Source organism: Malaclemys terrapin, chromosome 8, assembly GCF_027887155.1.
Source record: "Malaclemys terrapin pileata isolate rMalTer1 chromosome 8, rMalTer1.hap1, whole genome shotgun sequence".
Classification (NCBI taxonomy): domain Eukaryota; kingdom Metazoa; phylum Chordata; order Testudines; family Emydidae; genus Malaclemys; species Malaclemys terrapin.
In genome coordinates this window covers 105,291,372-105,316,964 of record NC_071512.1, presented here as the reverse complement: position 1 = coordinate 105,316,964, position 25,593 = coordinate 105,291,372, and the positions used below count along the sequence as shown (strand labels likewise).

Here is a 25,593-nt window from a genome sequence, read left to right as displayed (position 1 = left end):
ACTCCCCCGTCTGCCCGTCCCGGTTAATTCTGCACCCAACCCCCAAGTCAATTCTGTCCCCACATCAATTCTACCCCCAGAGCCCCACTTCTGCTCCTCCTGGGGTTCTTCACGCCCCACTCCGAGGCCCGGGGGCAGCAGCGGGCTCCCCTCTCCCGCTGCCAGGCATTGCTGGGAAGCGCACAGGAGTGATGAGCGGCTGACCTCCGCTGACAAAGGAGAAAAGCCGCCAGTCAGGGTTTTTTCTCCCAGGCGGTGCTTTAAACACTGCAGCCTGGGTCATTCTGGGACCCACCCCGAGCTGGCTGTAGGCCCTGCGGTTCTCCTTCCAGCCCATCAACCTCGCCTTCTCTCCCCTTGTCCCCTGGGTTCTCCCAAGTGTACGTGGGTCCTGACCCACCCTATCAAGCCAGGTTGGGGGGCTGCCCAGGAGACAGGCCCACGGCTGTTAAGACCACTGGCTCTGGCAAGGTCTCCTACTGACCCTTACGTGGAAGTGGCTCGGTGACTTAGAAGTGGCCTCCTTGCCTGGAGCACCCTAAACAGAAGTATTTAATCAAAACTCTCCCGACAGACACACCAGGCTAGTGCCAGATCCAGAGACCAGTATCAATCATTATCAAAGAGCACCCCCACACTTATCCCAAGATGTAGAGATGGGGCAAAGGGCAGTGGCACTCCACCTGGGGCAAGCTGAAGGACGTCTCCATCAGACTCTATGATTGTCACAAATAGAGAGATCCAGAATACAGCACTCGTGGTAACTAGCTCATAATCCAAAAAAAGGAGAGGTCGAGATGGGGCCCATCTAAAATCCCAGAGCTTTGGGGACAGGGTGGGTTGAGAGGGAAAACCCTTTTCCCTCCCCCCGTAACTTTCATGATTGACCCATCTCAAAGGCGCTTATCTGTACCTCATCACTGTGGTCTCAGAGCACTTCACACTCTGATTCTTTTATCCTCAACACCCCTGAGAGGCTGGGCTGGGGTATTATCCCCACAGATGGGAAACTGAGGCACAGAGAGATTGACTTACCCAAGGTCACATGGGAAGTCTCTGGCTGAGAAGGGACTTGAACCTAGGTTCCCAAGTCCTACGTTTAGTGTCCTAACCACTGGGCAGTCCTTCCTCTTTATATAATGGACCGACCTCTGACCAACCCTGAGCGTAAGGTGCTCAAAAGCCAGCTCTGAACTGTGTGGCTTAGACCCACGTCTAGCAATAATTAATATAGTAACTAACCCCACTAACTAAAGGTTACAGCAGGAGTATATGTTTTCTCTTACCCTGGTTACAATGCAACCAAGTTTAACCCGTCGATCTCTGCAAGAGGTTTCGGGTTTTTTCTTTTTGCCTCTCTTGGTGTGTCTTCACTACACCGTTAACCTGGCCTCCTACCCGGGTTCTAGCCCAACTCTTCCCTCCACCTTCCAGACACAAAAACCTCGGACCTGGGTTTCGATGCTTACAGTGGTCTGAGAAAAAAAAGTGTCTGTGGAGGATGGGGTCTATCACCAGCCCCAGATGTGCCCATCCTCTTGCTTAGAGCTGAGACCTCCCATCAGTTCTACCCACGTCTGTTCTGCCCGCCATCAGTTTTGCACCCCCCAGCGAGAAAGCTGTCAGCTCCGGAGGGGAAGGGGAAAGAACTCTGCCTGCTTTCTGACGGCAGGGCGCTGGGGAAAGCAGCTGATCAGAGAAGCCCCCCTCAGGCTCCCGGCACACTGAGCACTGCTTGGGTCCGAGGTGCTCTCAGCCCCGATGAGCTAGCCTGGCATGGAGATAGCCCGGGCTCTGCTGTCACTCATGCTGGAACGCGCCCAGTTTGCAGTAAGGACGCAGGCTAAGCCACTCCAATGCTGATAGTCCCCCAGAGCCTTCCCACAATGGCCCCCCGAGGACAAGTTCTCCTGCAAGTCACCCAGTGGACTGGGAAAGACTCGGAGCATCTCAGCCCGAAGAACCAAGGAACGTGCCCCTCTGAGTCTCCTGGGGGTTAATGCAGAAACCATGAGGGCACAGAAACGCAGGTGAGACTTCGCCGGGGGCTGCTCACAGCAGGTAGGCTAAACTATGTACTCAGACCAGGGGGCTGACCACCTGGGCTAACTGCGCAGTGAAGATCCAGCCTATGTTTTTGTCGCCAATTGCCTTGATCCCTTCCCGGCAGCTGCTCGTCTTTAGTCCAGCCGTCACGGGACACAGAGCACACATCTGAGAGAAGCCGCCTGCGGCTGCATGAAGACCCCAAGCATACTCAACCGCAATGGATCTCCATTCTAGGACGTGGCGCTAGAAGCATCAGGCCAAGAGTTTCAAAAACAACTTCTGCTTATGGGTGCCTCCATTTTTGGGAACCCAATTTAGGTGCCTTAAGGTGGTCCGATTTTCAGAGGATGGATGCTCGGCCCTATCTGTGAATTGGGATCTTTAAAGTATCTCAAGCTGGGCAACTCAATAGTTGCCTAAGAAAATCTTGGCTAATATCATCACAGATCAATAGTTATATGGGTAATTTCTCTCCTTCCCCCCCCCCCCAATGTTTTGACCAGCAGAGGGCAGCAGGGATGTGCAAAGTGTTCTCACCATATTAAAAACTCCACAGAATTCAACTTTTTAAAAACTTTATAGCAAATTCCACAATCACAGGCCAATGCAAACAGTCCAAACAACCACCCCCAGAAAAAACGTGTGTAAGATCCAGAGAACAGTCTTCCTTAGCTTTCCATGGGTTTACATCAGGCCTTTTGTTACTCAAGCTTAAACCTGGAGAAACTCCACTGAAATCAGAGGAGTTACTCCAGATTCACAGCAGCATCACTCAGGGCGGAGTCAGGCCCAAGAACTTTCTAACTGGCTTTGCAGAAACGATTTCCCTTTTCCATAATTACCTTAAGAGCGGGCTCTCCACATTGCTCCTAGTACGGTCACATGAATTTCAACGCGCCGCCCGACAGTCCGAACAGGTGAGTGGATCGTAAACGGGTATATTTACATCACTGCCAAATAGGATTGTAGTGGTCGTTGGATTGCTCGTCTGGGTCTTGGAAGATGTGGGTTCAATTCCCTGCTCTCCCAGTGTGCCGAGGACATGCAGGTGTGTGTGTGTGTGTGTGTGTGTGTGTGTGTGTGCGGGCGAGTGCTCCAGTCTCCGGTGAGCAAGGGGGGACAGAAGGGGAGGAGCAGAGGGGAAGGGGCTGGGGGTAGCCTCCTGCAATGGCACATTCACCTGCAGCCCATGCAGAGAAGGAAGGGTCAGAAAGTTAGGAAAGGGCTCAGGGAAATGCAGCAAGGTCTGGGGTGGAACAGGCCTAGACTGCTGACTAGAGGGTCCCTGAGCCAGAACGTGGAGTAGAGGGTGGGCCCAGGTTCTCCAACCAGCCACTGGGGAAGTGGCACCAGAGGGGCAGTGAGTAAGGAAACTGTTGGAGCCTGTGTGTGAGGAGAGACTTTCCTACCCTCCGCGAAGGGGAAACCACAATAGTGACCTGAGTCACAAGGGGGCCGCCGCACACCTGGGGTGAGAGAGGGGCTGCAGACAGAGAGAGGCGGCGGGACAGTGCACAACTGCAGAAAGGGGCATCGACCTGGTGAGCTATTCCCAGAACGGCCAGGAGGAGGCGCCATACCTGCTGTGAGTGGAGCACCCCGTGACAGCTACCTCCACAGCAGATATGAATGATGAGGGAGCAAGTGACGTGACCTGTCTTGGATGTGCTAGGTTTTCGTTTCTGCCAAGGGACATTAGAGATTCCTGGTGCAAGCCGATGGACGTACTGGAGGAGAAGATACGCAGGCTGGAAGTGCAGATTTCAACCCTGAATAGCATTCGAGAAGACAAAGTTGTCTTAGACAACCAGACTTAGAAGAAATCGAGCCCACAGGGGCAGGATCCGTGACAAGGCACCGGGAAAGAGTGGAAACTGAAGGACAACTGGCCATCTGGGACCAAGAGGGGAAAGAGAACCATGAGGCGGGGTGCCGGAATGGGGAGGGGGCCAGGACCCTCCCACTTTTCACCACAGGTCCTGCCCCTTGCCCCTCTCCTTCCCCCTGAGGCTCTGCTCCCCGGCCAAGCTGGGGAGCCATGAACCTTCCATCTGCCTGGGGTGGGGAGGGGGGGCTGAGAGCAGCTCCCAGCGCATGGTCCCGCCCCCTGGACCCCCAACCAGGGCAGATGGAGGGTCTGCAGTTCCTCAGGCAGCGCTTACCAGGGCCCATCCTGCACATGCTATGGGTCAGTCTTCGCTGAGGAGTTAAGGCAGGTGATCGGCAACCGGATCTGAGCGCCCAGGTTAGCCTAGCCCGGGTGCGAGGGCCACAGTGCAAAGCCTTACTCGAGTTACTGTGTCCTCACGGGTGCCGCGCTCCCAGTGTGTGTGTCGCTGGGACTGCAGGTGTCACATCCCAGGGTTCTCTGTGCTGCACTCAGCTGAGCTGCTCTCCGATTCCTTCCCAGTGAATTGTGGGAGAACTCGTCTGGGCCCGCAGGGGGACTGTGGGATGGCACTGGAGGACTAGCAGCACTGGAGTGATGTAATCTGCACCCTCACTGCAAAGTGGGGGGGTTACCAGCCCGAGTGAAAGCAGTACCCACGCTCTACCCTGCGCCCTGGGCCAGGCCAGCTAGCCTGGGCGTGAAGTACCAAACTCAGGGGAGAGGGTTGTGCGTGTGGACGGGAGGGAGGCTACAGGCAACATCTGAGTAACAGTTAACTTTGCAGTGAAGACAGACCCTACGAGGCCTGGACCGACTTATGAACAGCTCTGTGCCTCGGTTTCTCTGCCTAGAATCTGGAGAAAACAATACTTCCCAGGACCGTGGTGTGAGCCTTAGGCCTGGTCTACACTCAAAGATTAGATCGACCCAGCTCTGCCGCTCAGGGCGGTGAAACGTTTTGCCCCCAGTCGCCATGGTTAGGTCGACCTAACCCCCAGTATAACCGCAGCTAGGTTGACAGAAGAATCCTTCCATTGACCTAGCTACTTCTTCTCAGAGAGGTGGATCAGCTACAGGAATGGAAACAAACGCCTTGCGTTGCCGCAGGGAGCATACAGCTGTGCCGCGATAGCGTCGACAGAGCCGTAGTTAGCAAATGCTTGCAAAGAGCTCAGAGATCCTAGAATGAGACTATGGCAGTGCCAGGCATTGTATTGGAATGTCAGTGCTGATGCGAGCCCCACCACAGCTGGGCACGCCTCCCCCTCCCGCCGCCTGGAAGGGGCAGGATACAGCGATTAGCCGGAGAACAGAAAGCACAATCAAGTTCTTTAATTAAACAAAGGTTGTGCCATTAATATCACTGCTTGATGCAGATGGCTGGCTGGCGCAGCATTGTAACCCAGCAGCGTTCTATCCTGCCCGTCGTTCAAAGGTTTCTTTGCTTCCTCTGGGTCAGCGTCTCCACCTCCTTCATGAACCGCAGGCACAGCTCCTCCTGCCATGGCAGAGCCACGCACTGCACCGCCACGGGCAGCCCCACGCCTCCCCGGATAGCCTGACAGAGAGAGGGAAACAGACTGACGCCCGAAGTCCAGGGGAAGCCGCCGAGGGCGACACAACTTGGGGTTAGATGTTCGGCTGCGTGTGGGCGTTCTCCCTCTGTGCTGCCCCAGCTCTGCGCAGACAGCCGGCACAGGAGACCTCGCGCGAACTGCCCAATGACCACCAGATCCGTTAAGATCTTGAGCCGTTCGATCAAAACATTTCTACTTATTACACTGTGATCCTGACCTTATCTTTTAGGAGGGGTCAGTGTGTTCCTGTTATCCATGGGGAATGTTTTTATACCATCCTTGATATCGGGATGTTCTGGTACCACTTGATATCGGGATGTGTTTGCATGAGTTCTTTGTGCCTAGCACTTCTTAGGAACGTGTATTTCTGCAATATCAGCCCTGTTCTTGCCAGATTCGGTGAACTTGCAGGCAGAGCCTGACGCTTGCTCGCAGCCTGACATTGGCTAACTTTGCTTTATATCAGCAAAGCTTGCCCACTACTTTAGCTCAGGCCTCATACCAGGCCTCTGATACAAGGCCTTCTCTCTCAGGCGCTCTTCCTACTACACAAGTCTCCTGAGAGCGGTTAGCAACTGACCTTTACAAAGACCTTGTCCCACCAATCGTTATAGTGTCCTCTGTAGGTCTTCAGCTCTTCCTCATCCTCCTTCGTCACCGTGGTGACAGGCACAACCCCGGCGGGGAAGTCCAGGTAGTTATACAAAATAGTGTAACTCGCTGCCACTGTGAGAGAGAACAAAGAGGTGTCACATTCAGGTTACCAACTGTACCCAGTTCTAACGGAAGAGCCTCCTTTTATTTCAGCTATGACACCAAGAGCAAAGATTTATCATTGGTGATCGACTCCCTTTGTGAGGGAGGCACGAACATTGTTAGCTTAGAGAAGATTTCATTGCTGGTTCCTCACATGCAGCATGGTAGGAACATTGGACCATAAAAGGCCTGACAGCCTCTCTACGTCTGTCTTCTCTTTTGGAGGTCACTCCATCCAAGAATACCTCTTTTCCAGCAGACATTGCTCAAATGCCTGCCAGCTACCCTTCTCTATTCAGGGGCTTATCCCACGTCCATCACCACAGTATCTGCTCCCAAGTTTATTCCATACACAGACTATGCAACTCTCTGTAAGAGCCACAGTACTACGAAAACTTTAGGCTGTGCCGGGGAGGATATTAACAAAACATCAGGGGTAAAATTTTCAAAAGTGTGCAAGCGACTTAGGAGCCTCCATGCCATTTTCAGAAGTGACTTAGGCACCTAAATACCTTTGAGGATTTGGGCCCAAGTCCTACTGACTTCAAAAGGAGTTAGGCGCCCAAATATCTTTGAGGATGTAGACCTATGTGGCTAGGTCTCATTGACTTTCAATGGGACTTGGTCTAAGTTATTTTTGAAAATGGGATATAGGTGCTTTTGAAAATGTTATCAGGCATCCTTTGCTACGTGTCCTGTGGCTGTGGTCTGACTTACAGGTGGACAAGTGTCATCAAAATCAGAGAATTCTGCAAAGAAACCACTGCAGTGAGACAACATTAAACCCTCCGGCATTAATGCTCGGAAACTGGACCAACGTTGAAAGGAATTTTTAACAAGTGCCTCCTGAACTGGTATCAAAACTGGTTGAGTTACCAGCGTAGACAGGACAAAACTGCTCTCGGCGTGGAATGAAGCCTCAGTCACGCTTTCCAAAACAATATTGAAGATGGTTTGGTCCAATCTACATTAGAACTAACCCATTTTCAGCAATGGTTCAACTTCCGAGCATTGGCAGGGCTTTCCAGGGAGAGAAATCTCTTGGTGCTAGGATATACCCTAGTGCAGGGCTTCTGAGCCTGGGGGCTGCGACCACCCTGGTCTTTCCATGTTGCTAAATGTCCTAGCTGGGTCCTAGATAGATCCAAGCTAGAAGGACAGGAGATCCTGAGGTAGGCTAACCTCCAGCCATTTCACAGCAGACTGCGAGGGCTATTAAGCAGAGTAAGAACGGACGAGTCAGAGTTCCTTGAACAACCCAAAGAGTTGAGATGGGCCCGACTCTAGAAGTTCCCAAGGAGTTCTACCTGAGAGCTTCCCAGGAAATCCAATCTGAAACGCAGGGCCCACAACCGGACACAGCATCACATCCAGGTCCAGCTTCCTCCATTCGGCGATGAATTCTCGGCGATACTCCTAAGGAGCAAACACACACTTGGAGTTCAGCGTCGATAAAATCATGAAAATGATCCTACCAAGAACAGACTTAAAATAATAAACCCGGGGCCAGATCCAAATTCCTGCTGAAGTCAATGAAACAAAAAACCTTTCCCACTGGCTCCAGGTTAGCAGGATCGACAGTGGGGCTCCACCATTAAACAGCTTTTTAAGCGTTCTTGGCGTTGGGAGTTTGCCAGGACATCTCTCCTCCTGACAAGGCTCCCAGCTGTTATGATTTCAGAACAGCAAACAGTTTTCCAGTCTTTTCTCAAAGCCTGTACATAATAAACCACAGTATTTGGCACCTTTCAACCGCCCAACTCAAAGTGCTTTCCAATGGTGGGTAAACACCAACACCCCTGGGAAACTGAGGCACTCAGCAATCAAATGACTTGCCCAAGGTCATGCAGCAAGCCAACGGAAGAGTCAGGACTAGAACCCGGATCCCCTGTCTGCCCTATCCCCTTCCTCCCACTGGTGAATTGCTGAAGATAAAACACAACCTAGGACTGTTCTCACACAAGACAGTGTTTTAACAGGGCTGGCTGGAAAACAAGAATTCTGCTTTGGGAAACATTTTGAGGATTCAGAATTTGGTTTCATTCTGCGTCTCTCTCTCTGGCTAATGGATATTATTTAGACAAAGTGGATCAGCTCCAACAGAAGAGCCTGGTGATGAGAACACTCAGGAATTCAAGTCCCTGCTTCAGATCCCAGGTACAGTAGCACCTCAGAGTTACGTACCCCTCGGGAATGGAGGTTGTTCATAACGCTGAACAAAACGTTCTGGTGGTTCTTTCAAAAGTTTACAACTGAATATTGACTTAATACAGCTTCGAAACTTTACTAGGCAGAAGAAAAATGCTGCTTTTAACTCTCTTAATTTGAATGAAACAAGCGCAGAAACAGTTTCCTTACCCTGTCAAATCTCTTTTTAAGCTTTCCCATTTTTTTTTTGGTTTTAGTCATTTGCATTTAACACAGCACTGTACTGTATTTGCTTTGATTTTTTTCGTCTCTGCCGCTGCTTGATTGTGTACTTCCTGTTTCAAATGAGGTGCGTCGGCTGACCGGTCAGTTCGTAACTCTGTGTAAACCTGGATTTCTCACAACCCAGAGGGAGAGTCGCTCTCTGGTTTTGACCAGAAAACAGTGTCAAAAAAAGATTCCCGACCAGCTTTAGCTACCAAAACTAAAGTTAAGAGCCTAACTGCCTATTTAGGGTCCTGAATAAAAGTGGCCTGATTTTCAGAGCTGCTGAGAATTTGCAACCCTAGTTAAGTGACTTTAGGAGCTGCAGGTGTTCAGTATCTCTGAAAATTACACCACTTCTATTTAGGAACCTAAATATGCATTTAGGGTCCCCAGCTTTAGGCACCGGGATTTGAAAGTGTCGGCCAAAACACTCCTCGGGAAAGGAGCAGATCCCAGCGCCTTTGTTTAATTTGCCATCACTCTCAGTTAGAAGGCCCAGGGAACAGAGTGTATCCTCTGTATTTGCCAACAGTAAAGCTATGGAGCAGAGACCTGATTAGAATACACAGGAGAGGAGCTCCTGGGAACGCCTTGTTTTCATACACTGGACAGCAGGTTACACACTGCAAAACTCACAGAATTATCCAGAGGCAATGTGGTCTAGAGGACAGAATCCAGGTCTCAATCCAGTATTCCAAACTCTACCAGCAACCTGCTAGGTGACCCCAAGTAAGTCATGTCTCTCTGTGCCTCAGTTTCCCCTCTTATTCATTGTCAGAGAGTAAGCTCTTTGGGATATGAATAGTTTCTTACCATGTGCGTACAGCACCGAGCACAGTGGAATCCTAGGCCTGGTCTACACTAGGAAATTAGGTGGGTAGAACTACATCATTTAGGGGTGTGAAAAATCCACACCCCTGAGCCACGCAGTTAAACCGACCTATCCCCCACTGTAGACTGCGCTAGGCCGATGGAGAATTCTCCCGTTAACCTAGCTGCCACGCCTCGGAGAGGTGGAATCCCTACGCCAATGGGAGAACTTCTCGCGTAGTATTTTAAGTGTAGACAAGCCCCTGATGTTGGCTGGGGCCTCTAGGTTCTATCATACCAATGACTTCCAAGCTTTTTATGGTCTTTGAAAGAATTTCTCCTTGTTTAGTGGAGCCGACCTGGAAGGACACCCCCAATTCAATCCTAGCTTCCAAGGAGATATTTCAGAGCTGCCAAAATAAATGAGCTGAGCAAATATATTGGACTTTATCCTGGCTTACCCTACAAATGTTTAGGGCCAGACCCAAGTAACTGGTCGCCTTTCTGCTGATGTCAATGAGCACTGAATCGGGCCTGACAAAAGAGGATTAAAGAGCAGAACCAACTGTTCCGGATGGTGCTTTACCTCAATCTCACAATGAAGTTTCCAGAGTTCTTTCACCGATCTACAGATGTCAGAAAGAAATTTGAAAGAATTAAACTCAATTGCAAGAGACAATTAAAAAGAAGTGGCTTTCGCATCCCACAATCTGCTGTCATAGTGTGCAACTGAGAAAGTGGGGGGAGTGGTTACGACTTGACTGAGGTTGGCTGAAGACATAGGGTGAAATACAGGTCAATGGGAGTTTTGCCATCGACTTCAGTGAGGCCAGAATTTCATCCATTCTATATTACAAGTAAGGATTTCAGTATTGGGCCGTGGCAGGACACAGCCTGTCATGGGGAGGCACCATCAAAAGACAGCTAGCACATTCCGGACAATGGTTCGGTGATACCTGCAAGGTGGATTCTCCATCATTTTAAAATCAAGCTTGGAGGGTTTTCGAAACGTTCTGCTGTACGATTGATTTTGGGGAAGTTCTATGGCCTGTGTTAGACATAGGCTTGGAAAGATTCGATTTTGAATCAGTAAATGTTGGTAAATGATTTCACCGAACACACACAAACTGATGGGGAAAAAAATACTTCCATAGGTGATATCTGAAATGTACAGATAGGCGAAGCTAGAAAAACGCTGCTTGAGAACTTGAGTTTAATTTAAGGCTATTTACTTTGCATATTTTGACATGGGACATTGACAATGCGGCTGAAGCTTTAACTTTTACATCTCGATGTCTACTCTGATTAAATAAGTATTGTCTGACCCCTCACCCCATAATTTCCGGCAACTATGAAAATTTCAAATCGAGACAAAGAAAAGTTCTTTAAAACATCGATATCACCCATCTGGCTTGAATTCTGCCAAGCCTAGTTACAGAGGAGATCAGGCGTATTCCTTCCAGAGGGAATTGTCATTTCAGGGCAGATGTTGGGCGAGATTCTCACCCTGCTCTGGTCCCTTTGCATCATGTAAAAGGGCTGGAGCGGTGTAAAGTGTCCCTAAAAGTCCTGGGTTAGGAGCCAGCCGGGGGCGTGGGGGCAGGAAGGGTGTGTCCGAGGCAGGGCCCCAGTGTGCAGTGCTACAGAGATACAGGAGATGTGGCCCACAGGGCAGTCTGGGAAGGTTAGAACATAAGAACGGCCATATTGAGTCAGACCAACAGTCCGTCTAGTATCCTGTCCTCTGGCTGTAGCCAATGTCAGGTGCTTCAGAGGGAGCATTTTATTGTTGAGGCATAACATTATGAGGTTAATTTTTAAACTCAAAATGGTAAAAACACAGAAAAATAGAGCAAAGTCCTGATGTATTTGTTCAGACTCAGAATTATTTACCTCTCGTTCATGTTTCTCAGGACGTTTGCTAATCTAGGCACCTAGAGGGGAAAAAAGGAGGAAAGAAAACTGACATGGAATACAGGTTGTTTGTTTGTTTAAAGATATGTCTAATGGCTCAGATGACTCTGGCTACAACAAATGTACATTTGCGAAATTAAAGATGAAATGTGCACGTCTAGTGGTTTGAGCAGGGGGCTGGGAGTCAGGACTCCTGGGTTCCATTCCCAACTCTGGGAAATAGTGTAAGATAATGCTTAGAGGAGGGGACCGGGGGTGAGGACTCCTGAAGTCACTTCTTGCTGTGTGACCTTGGACGGGTCACCCTCAAAATGGGGATACCACCACTTCATTGCTCTCACCCTTTGTCTGCCATGTCCCTTTAGAGCACTTCTCTTCCGGTCCATCCACGCTCAGGATGGAGGTGTAATTTCCAGCTCACGTTTAAATACATCCTTACTATTCATATGTACCGCACCTAGCGCAATGTGCTCCAGATGTTAGTGTAATACAACTAACCAACCGACAGATCTGTGACCAGGCCCGGGTTTGGACCCAAGTTCTGACAAAGCTGGACTGAGTTTTGCTTTTGTACGGAAATCCCACGCTGCATAAATTGAGCCTGATTTGACTAGGAATAAACAGCGCTGGGTGAATAATATTCCTGAATAGTTCAGCCAAGTATCCCCCTCCACGCCCCCAAGTGATAAATGAAGTACCTGGGAGCACACTGGGGCATTATCCAGCCAGCTCTGCAGATGGGTGAATACAATTTGTCCAGTAAGTTACCCGTAATTCCCACCCACCCGTCTATCAACAAATCATTCACCTCCCTGTGCGACCGGCTCCAACAGTGAACATTTTGCTCGGCTCTAGTTCAAGGTCATGGCAAAGTGGGAGAAACTGCCATTCCCTGCCCACTTGGAAGAGAGGCAAGCCCCAGACCACATCCCTTCTCTCACTCATGGTACGGCTACACTGCGGCCGGGGGGTGCACTTCCCCATCTGGGCAGACGTGTACACACTAGCTTGGCTTGACCTAGTGTTGCTAACAGGCTAGCGATCTCAGGATGTACCTATCCCGAGCTGCCGTCTGAGACGCCATGGCCGCGCTGCCACTTTTAGCACCTCTGTGCTGCTGTGTGGACCGGATGGGGCCAGGCTTCTTAAGGAGTGAGAAGGGGGCTCCCATCCAGAGATTGCCAACTGAGCCAAATCACACATGTGGTGATGTGGGCTCCTCTCTGCTGTGGATACAGCTCGGCTGAAACGCCTTTCATGAGGAACTCCAGACTGAACCGGCCATCTGCAGATCATTGCGGGAGGTTTAGGTTGGATATTAGGAAAAACTTTTTCACTAGGAGGGTGGAATGGGTTCCCTAGAAAGGTGGTGGAATCTCCATTCTTAGAGGTTTTAAGGTCAGGCTTGACAAAGCCCTGGCTGGGATGATTTACCGTATATACTTGTTCATAAGCCGAATATTTTTGGTAAAAAAAGCGATGCATCGAAGAGCGGGGGTGTCAGGACTGAGATCCCCACTTTGAACTTTAGGGTACAAATGTAGGGGCCTGCATAAAAACTTCTAAGCTTAATTACCAGCTTAGCTCTGGTTCGGCTGCCACCATTTTCAATGGATTCCCTCCCTGGGAAACCTTGAAAAAACCTTCACCAAATCCCTGGTGAAAACAAATCCAACCCCTTGGATTTAAAACAAGGGGAAATTAACCATTCCCCTCCTTCCTCCCACCAACTCCTGGTGAATCAAGATCCAAAACCCCTTTGGATCTAAAACAAGGAAAAAATCAATCAGGTTCTTAAAAAGAAGGTTTTTAATTAAAGAAAAAGGTAAAAATCATCTCTGTAAAATTAGTATGGAAATTAACCTTACAGGGTAATCAAACTTAAAGAGCTCAGAGGACTCCCCTCTAGTCTCAGGTTTAAAGTACAGCAAACAAGTCTCAGGTTTAAAGTACAGCAAACAAAGATAAACACTCTAGTAAAAGGTACATTTACAAGTTGAGAAAAACAAAGGAAAACTAACACGCCTTGCCTGGCTATTTACTTACAAGTTTGAAATAGGAGAGGCTTGTTTAGAAAGATGTGGAGAACCTGGATTGATGTCTGGTCCCTCTCAGTCCCCGAGAACGAACACACTCCCAAACAAAGAACACAAACAAAAGCCTTCCCCCCCCAAGATTTGAAAGTATCTTGTCCCCTTATTGGTCCTTTAGGTCAGATGCCAGCCAGGTTACCTGAGCTTCTTAACCCTTTACAGGGAAAAGGATTTTGGAGTCTCTGGCCAGGAGGGATTTATAGTATTGTACACAGGACAGCTATTACCCTTCCCTTTATAGTTATGACACGCCCCCCAAATCACAGATAGTGTTGGATGTTTGGTTCCACACTGGCTGTGATTTCTTCCTGGAGTTCTAGGAGAAAACAGAGTTAATAAGACACATGTACCTTTAGACATACTACTGATTATATAAAAACTAACAATATGTTTTATTTCAAAAACAATTGTTAACCAGTTAACTCTGGGAAACTTTCCCGGGAGAGTGCATTAGCCACTTTGTTAGAAGCTCCCGAAATGTGTTGTATTTCAAAATCAAAATTTTGGAGAGCTAAACTCCACCGAAGAAGTTTTTTGTTATTTCCCTTGGCGGTATGAAGCCACTGTAGCGCAGCATGGTTTGTTTGTAGTTGGAAACGCCGTCCCCAAACATATGGGCGTAGCTTTTTCAGCGCATACACAATGGCATAGCATTCCTTTTCGCTGATTGACCAATGGCTTTCCCTCTCAGACAGTTTCTTACTGAGAAATACGACAGGATGGAATTCTTGATCCGGTCCTTTCTGCATTAAAACTGCTCCCACGCCTCGCTCAGACGCATCTGTGGTTACTTGGAACGGTTTGTCAAAGTCTGGGGCCCTTAGCACAGGGTTAGACATGAGTGTTGCCTTAAGCTGGTTAAAGGCCTTTTGACACTCATTAGTTCACTGAACTGCATTTGGCTGTTTCTTTCTGGTTAGGTCTGTTAGCGGGGCGGCGATTTGGCTGTAGTGGGGTACAAATCGCCTATAATATCCAGCCAAGCCTAAGAAGGATTGGACCTGTTTCTTAGACTTTGGAACCGGCCACTTTTGGATAGCATCCACTTTGGCCTGTATGGGATTTATAGTTCCTTGACCCACCTGGTGCCCCAGGTAAGTCACTCTGTTTTGGCCTATTTGACACTTTTTAGCCTTAACAGTTAGTCCTGCCTGCTGGATGCGCTCGAAAACTTTTTTCAGGTGCTCCATGTGCTCTGCCCATGAATCAGAAAAAATGGCCACATCATCGAGGTAGGCAACTGCAGATTCTCCCAATCCCGCTAGGAGACCATCTACAAGTCTTTGGAAGGTGGCGGGTGCATTTCGCAACCCGAAAGGGAGTACATTGAATTCATACACCCCTGCCTGGGTGACGAAGGCTGACCTTTCCTTAGCGGGTTTATTTAGTGGTACTTGCCAGTACCCCTTGGTTAAGTCTAAAGTAGAGATGAATTGGGCATGTCCCAATTTCTTCAATAGCTCATTTGTGCGTGGCATTGGATAGTTGTCAGGACGAGTTACAGCATTTAGCTTACGGTAGTCCACGCAAAAGCGTATTTCCCCATCTGGTTTGGGAACTAGAACCACTGGAGATGCCCATGCACTCTTAGAGGGGCGGATTATACCCATCTGTAGCATGTCCTGGATCTCCCTTTGTATAGCAGTTTTGGCATGAGGTGACTCCCGGTAGGGTGGGGTTCTAATAGGGTGAGCATTACCTGTGTCAATGGAGTGGTATGCCCGTTTGGTCCATCCTGGAGTGGCTGAGAAAATTGGTGCAAAGCTTGTGCACAGCTCCTTGATCTGCTGTCGCTGCAGACGTCCAAGGGTCATGGAGAGGTTCACCTCTTCCACGCCACCATCCTTTTTTTCTTCGTAGTAGACACCTTCAGGCCACTCCGCGTCATCTGTTTTCTGGGCTGTAAACTGGCAAACGTTTAATTTTCTGGAATAAAAGGGCTTAAGAGAATTAACATGGTATACTTTAGGCTTTATGTTGGAGGTGGGGGAGGTTATGAGATAGTTAACAGCTCCTAGGCGCTCCTGGACCGTGAATGGTCCTTCCCACGACGCTTCCATTTTATGGGCCTGGATTGCCTTTAAGACCATGACTTGGTCTCCTACTTTGAAGGACCGTTCTCTGGAATGTTTATCATACCAGGCCTTTTGCTCTTCCTGAGCATCCTTTAGGTTTTCTTTAGCAAGGGCCAAAGAATGTCGGAGGGTGTTTTGTAGGTTGCTTACAAAGTCTAGAATGTTTGTTCCTGGAGAAGGCGTAAACCCCTCCCATTGTTGCTTCACCAACTGTAATGGCCCCTTAACCTTACGGCCATACACAAGTTCAAATGGTGAAAACCCTAAACTGGGATGTGGTACAGCCCTGTAGGCAAAAAGCAACTGCTGCAACACTAGGTCCCAATCATTGGAGTGTTCATTTACAAATTTACGTATCATGGCCCCCAAAGTTCCATTAAACCTCTCCACCAGGCCATTGGTTTCATGGTGGTAAGGGGTGGCAACCAAGTGATTCACCCCATGAGCTTCCCACAGGTTTTCCATGGTTCCTGCCAGGAAGTTAGTTCCCGAATCTGTAAGGATGTTGGAGGGCCAACCTACCCTGGCAAAAATGTCTGTTAATGCCTGGCACACACCTTTAGCCCTGGTGTTGCTTAAGGGTACTGCTTCCGGCCATTGGGTAGCAAAATCCATGAAAGTTAGTACGTACTGCTTTCCTCTGGGTGTCTTCTTTGGGAAAGGACCCAGAATATCCACAGCTACGCGCTGAAATGGGACCTCAATTATGGGTAGTGGCTGGAGAGGGGCTTTAACCTGGTCTTGGGGTTTTCCCACTCGTTGGCACACCTCACAAGACCGGACATAATTAGCAACGTCCTTGCCCATTCCCTCCCAGTGGAAGGACTTCCCCAACCGGTCTTTGGTTCTGTTCACCCCAGAATGGCCACTGGGATGATCTTGGGCTAAGCTCAAGAGCTTTACCCGATACTTAGTGGGAACTACCAACTGCCTTTGAGGATGCCAGTCTTCCTGGTGCCCACCAGAAAGAGTCTCCTTGTATAAAAGTCCTTGTTTTACAACAAACCGGGATCGGTTAGAAGAGCTGAGAGGCGGTGGGGTACTCCGCGCCGCCGCCCAAGCTTTCTGAAGGCTGTCATCTGCTTCCTGCTCGGCCTGGAACTGTTCCCTTGATGCTGGAGACATCAGTTCCTCCTTGGACTGTGGACTGGGGCTTGGTCCCTCTGGAAGCGATGCAGGTGCTGGGGCTGTTTCCATTGACTGTGAACCGCTGTCCGCTGGTGCACTATGTGGTATCTCAGGCTCTGGCTGAGCCTCTTGGGTAGGGTTATCTGCTGCTTCTGCCAGTTCAGGCTCGCTGGTGCCCTCTGGCGTTGGAGTTGTAGACGGGTTTGCAAGGGCTGGACTCAGGGCTGGCAATGGTTCTGGTGCTGGTTGCGTTGCCAGTTCCGGTTCTGGGACTGGCTTTGGCTGGGTCTCTGGGATTGGATCCACTACGGCTGTTGCAGTCGTTGGCAGAGGATCCAGTTCCACCACCTTTGTCTGGGTCTCCGGTAACACAGACGGGGCCCTGGTGGACGGCTCAGGAACAGGGATGGGGGTGAAAGCTTGCTTAGCCTGGCTGCGGGTGACTATTCCCACCCTCTTGGCTACCTTCACATGGTTGGCCAAATCTTCCCCCAGCAGCATGGGAATGGGATAATTGTCATAGACTGCAAAAGTCCACATTCCTGACCAGCCCTTGTACTGGACATGCAACGTGGCTGTAGGCAAGGTTACAGATTGTGACACGAAGGGTTGAATTGTCACTGTAGCCTCTGGGTTGATGAGTTTGGGGTCCACTAGGGATTGGTGGATAGTTGACACTTGAGCCCCAGTGTCCCTCCAAGCGGTAACCTTCCTTCCGCCCACTCTCAAGGTTTCCCTTCGCTCCGAGGGTATGAGAGAGGCATCTGGGTTTGGGGATCTTTGGTGTGATTGGGGTGTAATGAACTGTAATCGGTTGGGGTTCTTGGGGCAGTGAGCCTTTATATGTCCCAGTCCATTACATTTAAAACATCGCCCTGCTAAGGTATCACCGGGACGAGGTTGGTTGGTGGAGACTGGTGTGGTGGGGTGAGAAGGCGTCTGGGGTTTCCCTTGGGATGTGGGTGGGGCCTTGGGTTGTCCCCGGTGGTAAGGTTTTGTTTCGGCTTGCCCCTTCTGATATTCGCTCCAACTGCTACTAGTTTTTTTTTTTTCTGCCACCTCCACCCATTGGGCTCCAATCTCCCCCGCCTCAGTTACAGTTTTGGGCTTCCTATCTAGGATGTACCTTTCTATTTCCTCAGGAACACCCTCTAAAAACTGCTCCATTTTTACTAGGGAAAGCAGATCTTCCAGAGATTTAACATTTGCTCCTGATACCCAGGCATCACAATTTTTGTCAATGTGGTAGGCATGACGGGTAAATGACACATCCGGTTTCCACTTTAGGGCTCTGAACCGCCGACGGGCATGCTCGGGTGTTAGCCCCATTCTGAGTCTGGCCTTGTTTTTAAAAAGTTCATAACTGTTTATGTGTTCCTTAGGCATTTCAGCCGCCACCTCTGCTAAGGGTCCACTGAGCTGCGGCCTCAGCTCTACCATGTACTGGTCTGCAGTGATGCTGTATCCAAGGCAGGCCCTTTCAAAATTTTCTAAGAAGGCCTCAGTATCATCGCCTGCCTTGTAGATGGGGAATTTTCTGGGATGGGAAGTGGTACCTGGAGGGGGGTTGTTAGCATTGGCTGGTGCATCCTGCTTAGCCTTTGCTACTTCCAGTTCATGCTTCCTTTCTTTTTCTCTCTCCTCCATCTCTTTTTCTTTCAGCTCCATAGTTCTCTTGTGAGCCTCCTCTTTGGCTTTTTCCAGCTCCATCTCTCTTTCATGGGCCTCCTTTTTGGCTTTTTCTTCTCTTTCTCTCTGCTCTGTCTCGAGTTTTGTTAATTGAAGCAGTCTCTGATGTTTTCTTTCATTTTCTTCTGCTTCTAGTTTGGCCAGTTCTATTTTGTTAGCTACTTCTTTGGTAGTCATTTTTCTGTTTTCTTGTGCTGGGTAACCCCCTTTGCAGTTGACAAACTGGGAAGCTCTCAGCTCTGGCTGCTGCAGAGTTAACAGTAACTTTCTAACTAGCTACTCCAGAGGATGTAAAAAGAAAAAAAAAACAATTCAGCTTGTAAATACCTTTTACCAGTCATTTGCTAATTGAACCCTTCTCTTAACAAAGGACCTGTAAAAAAAACTTAACACCTCTGCCTTCAGGCAAGGAGAGATAAGATATGCATCTATCTACTTCCAGCTCGGCTTTCCAAGCAGCTAGAAGGAAAAAAAAAAATCACTGGCTTTTGGGTTTAAAATGATCCCACCGCTGCCACCATGTCAGGACTGAGATCCCCACTTTGAACTTTAGGGTACAAATGTAGGGGCCTGCATAAAAACTTCTAAGCTTAATTACCAGCTTAGCTCTGGTTCGGCTGCCACCATTTTCAATGGATTCCCTCCCTGGGAAACCTTGAAAAAACCTTCACCAAATCCCTGGTGAAAACAAATCCAACCCCTTGGATTTAAAACAAGGGGAAATTAACCATTCCCCTCCTTCCTCCCACCAACTCCTGGTGAATCAAGATCCAAAACCCCTTTGGATCTAAAACAAGGAAAAAATCAATCAGGTTCTTAAAAAGAAGGTTTTTAATTAAAGAAAAAGGTAAAAATCATCTCTGTAAAATTAGTATGAAAATTAACCTTACAGGGTAATCAAACTTAAAGAGCTCAGAGGACTCCCCTCTAGTCTCAGGTTTAAAGTACAGCAAACAAAGATAAACACTCTAGTAAAAGGTACATTTACAAGTTGAGAAAAACAAAGGAAAACTAACACGCCTTGCCTGGCTATTTACTTACAAGTTTGAAATAGGAGAGGCTTGTTTAGAAAGATGTGGAGAACCTGAATTGATGTCTGGTCCCTCTCAGTCCCCGAGAACGAACACACTCCCAAACAAAGAACACAAACAAAAGCCTTCCCCCCCCAAGATTTGAAAGTATCTTGTCCCCTTATTGGTCCTTTAGGTCAGATGCCAGCCAGGTTACCTGAGCTTCTTAACCCTTTACAGGGAAAAGGATTTTGGAGTCTCTGGCCAGGAGGGATTTATAGTACTGTACACAGGACAGCTATTACCCTTCCCTTTATAGTTATGACAGGGGGTCACCTTATAAATGGGTCTACACCAAAATGTGATGATTTTAAACTCTATGGAATCATTGAATTGAATATCTAATACATCGCTGTTTTGTTTACCTGGAGCGTCTGCAGGCACGGAGCCCCTCAGCTCCCTGTGGCCGCGGTTCGACGTTCCCAGCCAATGGGAGCTGCGGGTTCGCCGTTCCACAGCTCCCATTGGCTGGGAACGGCGAACTGCGGCCACAGGGAGCTGAGGGGCTCCGTGCCTACAGACGCTCCAGGTAAACAAAACGTCCCAACCCGCCTGCGGCTTACCCTGACGGGCTGGGGGCCAAAGTTTTCCAACCCCTGAAATATAGGGTCGGCTTATGAAAGGGTCATACAGTTTTTGCTATTTTTACTTATCCATCTTGGGGGGTCGGCTTATAAACGAATGAGCTAATGAATAAGTACATATGGTAGTTGGTGTTGGTCTTGCTTTGAGCAGGGGGTTGGACTAGATGACCTCCTGAGGTCTCTTCCAACCCTGAGATTCTATGATTGCAATTTCTCTCCCCCTGTGTATATTACCTGCCTTCTTAGACTGCAAGCTCTTTGAGGCAGAAATGGGGTCTTCCTACGTCTATGGCAAATGCCCAGGCAGACTGTGGACACTGCCGGAATACAGATAAACAGTAATAATCTCCATACAAAGATGAGCGGTGTACTGTGGGCCACCTATTTAAATTAGCTGAATAAATATGTACAGCAAGCGGTGGCCCCGAGGTGGCTGCAAAGGAGCAGGTGGGAGTCGCTTGGACGGGCACGGTGCAAAAATCAAAGGAAGTGGTGCTTAAAAAGAGACGCAGTGGACTGGAAACGGCTGATTAAAGACAAAAATGTTTCTACCTCAGGGACTTCGCTGGCCCCCCACGACGGTAGAATCGTCAGTGTATTTATTCTCAGCTAGGAAATGCTCTTATCCCTATTGTAGAGCTGGGGATCTGAGGCCCAGAGAGGCTATGCAACTTGCCCAAGGTCACACAGGGAATTGAACCGCTAAGTCTTATGCCGGCACTCAAACCACTGAACCATCCTAGGCACAATATTTTTTGCAGCTAGAAAGAGGCACATGCAGGGGGTTCCCTTGCCCATGGGCTGTCAGCTGTCTCCTCCCCCAAACCCTGCTAAACTTCTCAGGGCCAAGTTCTGGCTTAAACCACTCTGGCAGCACAAAGGGGCCTTAAAGCAGCAAATAATTTATGCCGACGTTAGGCCCTCTTTACACTTGTGCAGCGGTGTAAGGGGGTCTCGGTGCAACTTGAGAATCAGGCCCTCAGTGCTCACCTTAGTCACCAGCTGTTCAATACATTCTAAGGAGGTTAGCAATAAATGAACCTTACTATTGGTTTGACAATCCAGGACAAGAGGGTTCTTAGCCAGCCTGGTGCTTTACACAACAGAAGTAATTGTTTAATGTTGGGATCTTCTTGCTCCCCTTTGCTGAAAGAGAACAATATAGGCCTTAAGTAGCTCACCTCTCATACCATCAACTCCCCTGCATGGCATGTTAACGCTGAACTCCATGAAATACTCCACTGGGTTCTCCTGAAAGCTGGAATTCTAACATTCCTGAGCAAAGCAGCCAACCTAGGATTCAACTCAAAATTTATGTTCTTAGGCTGCCAACACTCCTGATATCAGCGGGTGTCAGCTACCCTCAATATCCATCAGATCTGCTTTTCTATCTAGCTACTCCCCCGCCCCCTTCCCCATCACTACATTATCTGAGCACCTCACAATCATTAATGGTTTTATCCTCACAATAGCCCTGTGAGACAGGAAAGAATTATCTCTCATTTACAAACAGGAAACTGAGGCATGGAGAGGTTAAGTGACTTGCCCAAGGTCTCACGCAGAGTCTGTGGCAAAGCACTGACCCGAGGTCTTCGGAGTCCCCGTCCAGCAGCTTAACCAATAGTTTGTCCTTCACCCCTCTTTGTCACTTGGCCTTACCCAACAGACTATCCTTCATTCCCATTTTTTAATGAGACCCAGATGCACATTTTTTAATTCCTAGAAATACAGATGCAGATGCACATACAAACAGTTGCTTGAGATGATACTTACAAGCGGTCCAAAAAGGTGGTGCACCCGTCTGCAAACAATCCTCTTACCGAAATATCAAACATAAAGTATTCAATACGACAGGGTTTGAATGGCACCAGCTAAAAGGGACAAACGACAGTGGGGTATGAGATGCTTTAGTGATGCAATACAGGGAGTGGTACAGAACTGGGAGGGGGGCACGGTTAAGGGCTTCTGCATCTGTACATTAGCACAATTCACTCACACCCTGTTCACCAGGGTTCACTAGGAATATCTGATGCTGATGTTCCAGCCCCCAAACCTAAAAACCCCCCGAAGGACAAAGAAAGCTGCTATTCCTGCACTGGGTGGCGGTGAGCCCGGGTCTGCTTAGAGCACTTGAGCACATAGTGATGGAGCAGCTGTGTAAACTTACACCCACAAAGAGTTTGGCCCAATGAAAAGCAGATCTGCGGCCCGCAACTGCGCTGCTCACTCTGTATACAGCCCCTGTTCCGAATCATGATGGAAACGGGAGAAACAGACCTGATTTCTTACACTATTATGTCTGCAGTGCTCAAAAGGGATCCCCCAAACAGTGGGGACCCCTAGGAATTTAATAGGGTCCCTAAAGAAATTAAAATCCTACAGAACTGAATAGAGAAAGAGCCTCTCTGTAGGTTTTTTGAACCTTTCTATACAATTCTATTCCAGGGATATAGTCGTCTATTGAATTCTATAGGGTGGTTTTAATGCTGTTATTTTCTATTGCATTCAACAGGCCCCTTTCACAAGGAATTGGAGAATTTTAAACAAGTTACTGAAATGTTGCATTTCTCAAGTAAAAAAATAAAAACCCCAAGATGCTCAAGTTATCGGACAACTGACCATTTATTTCTTGCAGTGAGTGTACACTAATGTCATGGAGGCTGCTTTCGGGATAGCTATATACTGGAGCCCAAGGGAGAAGTCCTGACTCCATTTAAGTCAATGGCAAAATTCCCACGGACTTCACTGGGGGCTTGATGTGAAGTGTTTAAAGCAGGCTTTGCGCAGGGAAGCCCTGATTCGTGCTCTTTGGGTGGGACACGGGCTGAGGCATGAAAGAAGTGGGGAAGGCTGATATGTACACCGACAACAGTTAGGCAAGGCCTGTCTTTTAGTTCTGTGTTTGTACAGCGCCTAGCACAATGGGGTCCTGGTCTAAGTTCCCTCTAAGCTGTGCGGCCGCGCAGCAGGCTATCAAGGGCCGCGCAGGCGTGCAGCCACAGGGGCCTGGACTGCGGCTAGGGAGAGGCACCTCTCCCCCGGCCCTGACCCCGGAGAGAGCTGGCGGGAGTCCTCTCTTCCTGCCGCAACCCCGGGGCAGCCTGCACCCCCAATCTCTCATCCCCAGCTCTACCTCAGAGCCCTCACCCCCCGCATCCCAACCCTCTGCCCCAGCCCTGAGCCCCCTCCCGCCTCCAAACCCATCCTCGGCCCCACCCCAGAGCCTGCACCCCCAGCCAGAGCCCTAACTCCCTGTACACACACACCAACCCTCTGCCCCAGCCCTGAGCCCCCTCCCGCACTTTGAACCCCTCGGCCCCACCCCCGCCACACATCACCTCCATATTGGTGCACATAACAAAATTCATTCCGCACCTGGATGTAAAAAGTGAGAGGGCCTGGTCTTCAACTAGGGCTCAGAAATGCTACCGCAATACACACAAGTGTCTGATTGTTATCAGTACCGTATGGCCTGCATTCTCCAGCAGCTGCTTGGTCTCCAGAACTGCCCGTCTCATGGAAGGACCTGGCATCGTAAAAGAATCAGTGTCGTAATATCCTACACGGAGGGGCCGTGAGCTGGAGAACACCTGGAAGAAAGGGTTTTAAGGGAAGGTTGTTGGTGATGGTGGTGGTAGTAAGGACGAAAGTGAAGCTTCTACCAAGAACGACAGTCACATTTGAGGCTTTAAAGCCAGGAACATACATCTATTAAATCAATCCCACTGGGCGAGACTTGTAGGTCCCCTTGTGCCAGCTTTCACATCCTCCCTCTGCCCGTATACCGATGGGTCCAGATCATAGAAATGTAGGGCTGCAAGGGACCTCGAGATGTCAGCAAGTCCAGCTCCCTGCACCGGTGTGGGACCAAGTAAACCTAGATCATCCCGGACAGTTGTTTGTCCAACCTGTTCTTAAAAACCCCCAATGACGGGGATTCCACAACCTCCCTTGGAAACTTATTCCAGAGCTTCGCTATCCTGAGAGTTAGAAAGATTATCTTAATATCTAACCTAAATCTCCCTTGCTGCAAATGAAGCCCATTGCTTCTTGGCCTAATTTCAGTGGACATGGAGAACAATTGATCACCGTCCTCTTCATAACAGCCCTTGACATATTTGAAAACTATTACCAGGTCCGCCCTCAGTCTTCTGTTCTCAAGATTAAACAGGCCCAGTTTTTTTAAACCTTTCCAGGTCAGGTTTTCTAAACCTTTGATCATTTTTGTTGATTTCCTCTGGACTCTCTTCAATGAATTCACATCCTTCCTAAAGAGTGGCGCCCAGAACTGGACGCAGTTCTCCAGCTGAGACCGCAGAAGAGTTTGGTCCTGGTGAGGTCTCAGCACCAAAGGCTTATGCGAAGATGGATATAGTTCATGCACGTTCGGATCTGAGTTAAAGTTCATATAACGGATGGTCTTGCAGGTAAAGCCAGAGACCTGCAGAACCTGGATCTCCTCTGACTCGGCCATTGATTGCACTGCATGCCCCAAGCAAGTCACTCCCCTGCTGCATGCCTCAGTTTCCCCACTGGTAAAATGGAGATTATGCTATATTAACCTCAGGAGGGAAGGGAGTTGGGGAGATTTAATTTGTTAAAAGTGCTTTGAGATCCCCCAGCAGAATGCAAGTGACTGTTATTGTTCTATTTTCAAAGGTAAAGGATAATGAGCTGCCCATCAGTGGGATGCTCTTGGAAACTGTCTGGTTCTTTACCTCCTCGTTGAAGGGCACCGGCAGCACGGTGGGGTCCAGGCGGAACATGTCGTCACACAGGAGCGCTCTCATGCACAGAGCCAGGCTGTCCACGTCCCTCGCCATTGGCCCTACCCCTACTAGAGCTGGAACAAAAAAACAGAGAGAACGTTCATGCAGTCAAACATATGGACCTTGTGGGCATTTTCAGGGGGCATAGCTTACATAGGAATTGCCATACAGAATTAGATTGGGGTCCTCCTACTCCAGGATCCTGCCTCTGACAGTGGCCAGTACCAGCTGCAGCTGAGGAACGTGCTAGAAATCCTGCAGCAGGTGAAGATGGGATAATCTGTCCCCAGGGAATGTTTCTGCCTGACCCCAACAATCAGAGGTTGACTTGTGCCCTGAAGCATGAGGGTTCATATCCCTGCCAGAGCTCTTTCCCACTCCCTCAATTCTTATAGCAACTCTGGATGTTCTCATTCGCCGTATAAATGTAGAAGTCATCCAGGTATCTCTGATACTTATTTAATTTCTAATTAAAAAAATTGCCAAACTGTGTTGAGTTTTGTTGTTGGGTTTCTTTTACGGCTTAACAAGAACCCCCACAGCTCTACCACAAGTGGCGACGGCCTGCGCTGGAAAAGAGGCAGGGAACTCTGAAGAATTCCAGGAAGAGTTGGTCCAAGCTCCGGCCTGCTGCCAAATCTCTTGCTATGCCTCCGCACTCCAGTGAGAGGCGCAACATTCCACAGTTCAGACCTGGAACAGGACATGCAAACTGGTGCCTAATACGACAGCTAAGGGATTTTGGAAAGAGAAACGCCAGCAATCTCAGGAAA

At 49.0% G+C, this 25,593-nt stretch overlaps 1 protein-coding gene across 2 annotated transcripts in view; it reads right to left on the bottom strand.

Moving 5' to 3' along the window:
- Positions 1-5,257: 5,257 nt before the first annotated feature.
- The window catches only part of LOC128841991 (fatty-acid amide hydrolase 1-like), a 35,708-nt gene continuing 15,372 nt past the window's right edge, over positions 5,258-25,593 (bottom strand). Inside the window, exons 7-15 of one of the 2 annotated variants that reach the window (XM_054037593.1) lie at positions 24,770-24,894; positions 23,516-23,641; positions 21,825-21,922; positions 21,098-21,197; positions 11,392-11,432; positions 10,085-10,124; positions 7,581-7,689; positions 6,098-6,243; positions 5,258-5,498 (exon numbers count right to left, since the gene is read on the bottom strand). In XM_054037593.1, coding sequence (XP_053893568.1) covers positions 5,370-5,498; positions 6,098-6,243; positions 7,581-7,689; positions 10,085-10,124; positions 11,392-11,432; positions 21,098-21,197; positions 21,825-21,922; positions 23,516-23,641; positions 24,770-24,894 — 914 coding nt within the window. In that variant the 3' untranslated portion in view covers positions 5,258-5,369. The remainder of the gene's footprint in view (positions 5,499-6,097; positions 6,244-7,580; positions 7,690-10,084; positions 10,125-11,391; positions 11,433-21,097; positions 21,198-21,824; positions 21,923-23,515; positions 23,642-24,769; positions 24,895-25,593) is intronic. The other variant, XM_054037594.1, reaches the window with a different exon arrangement.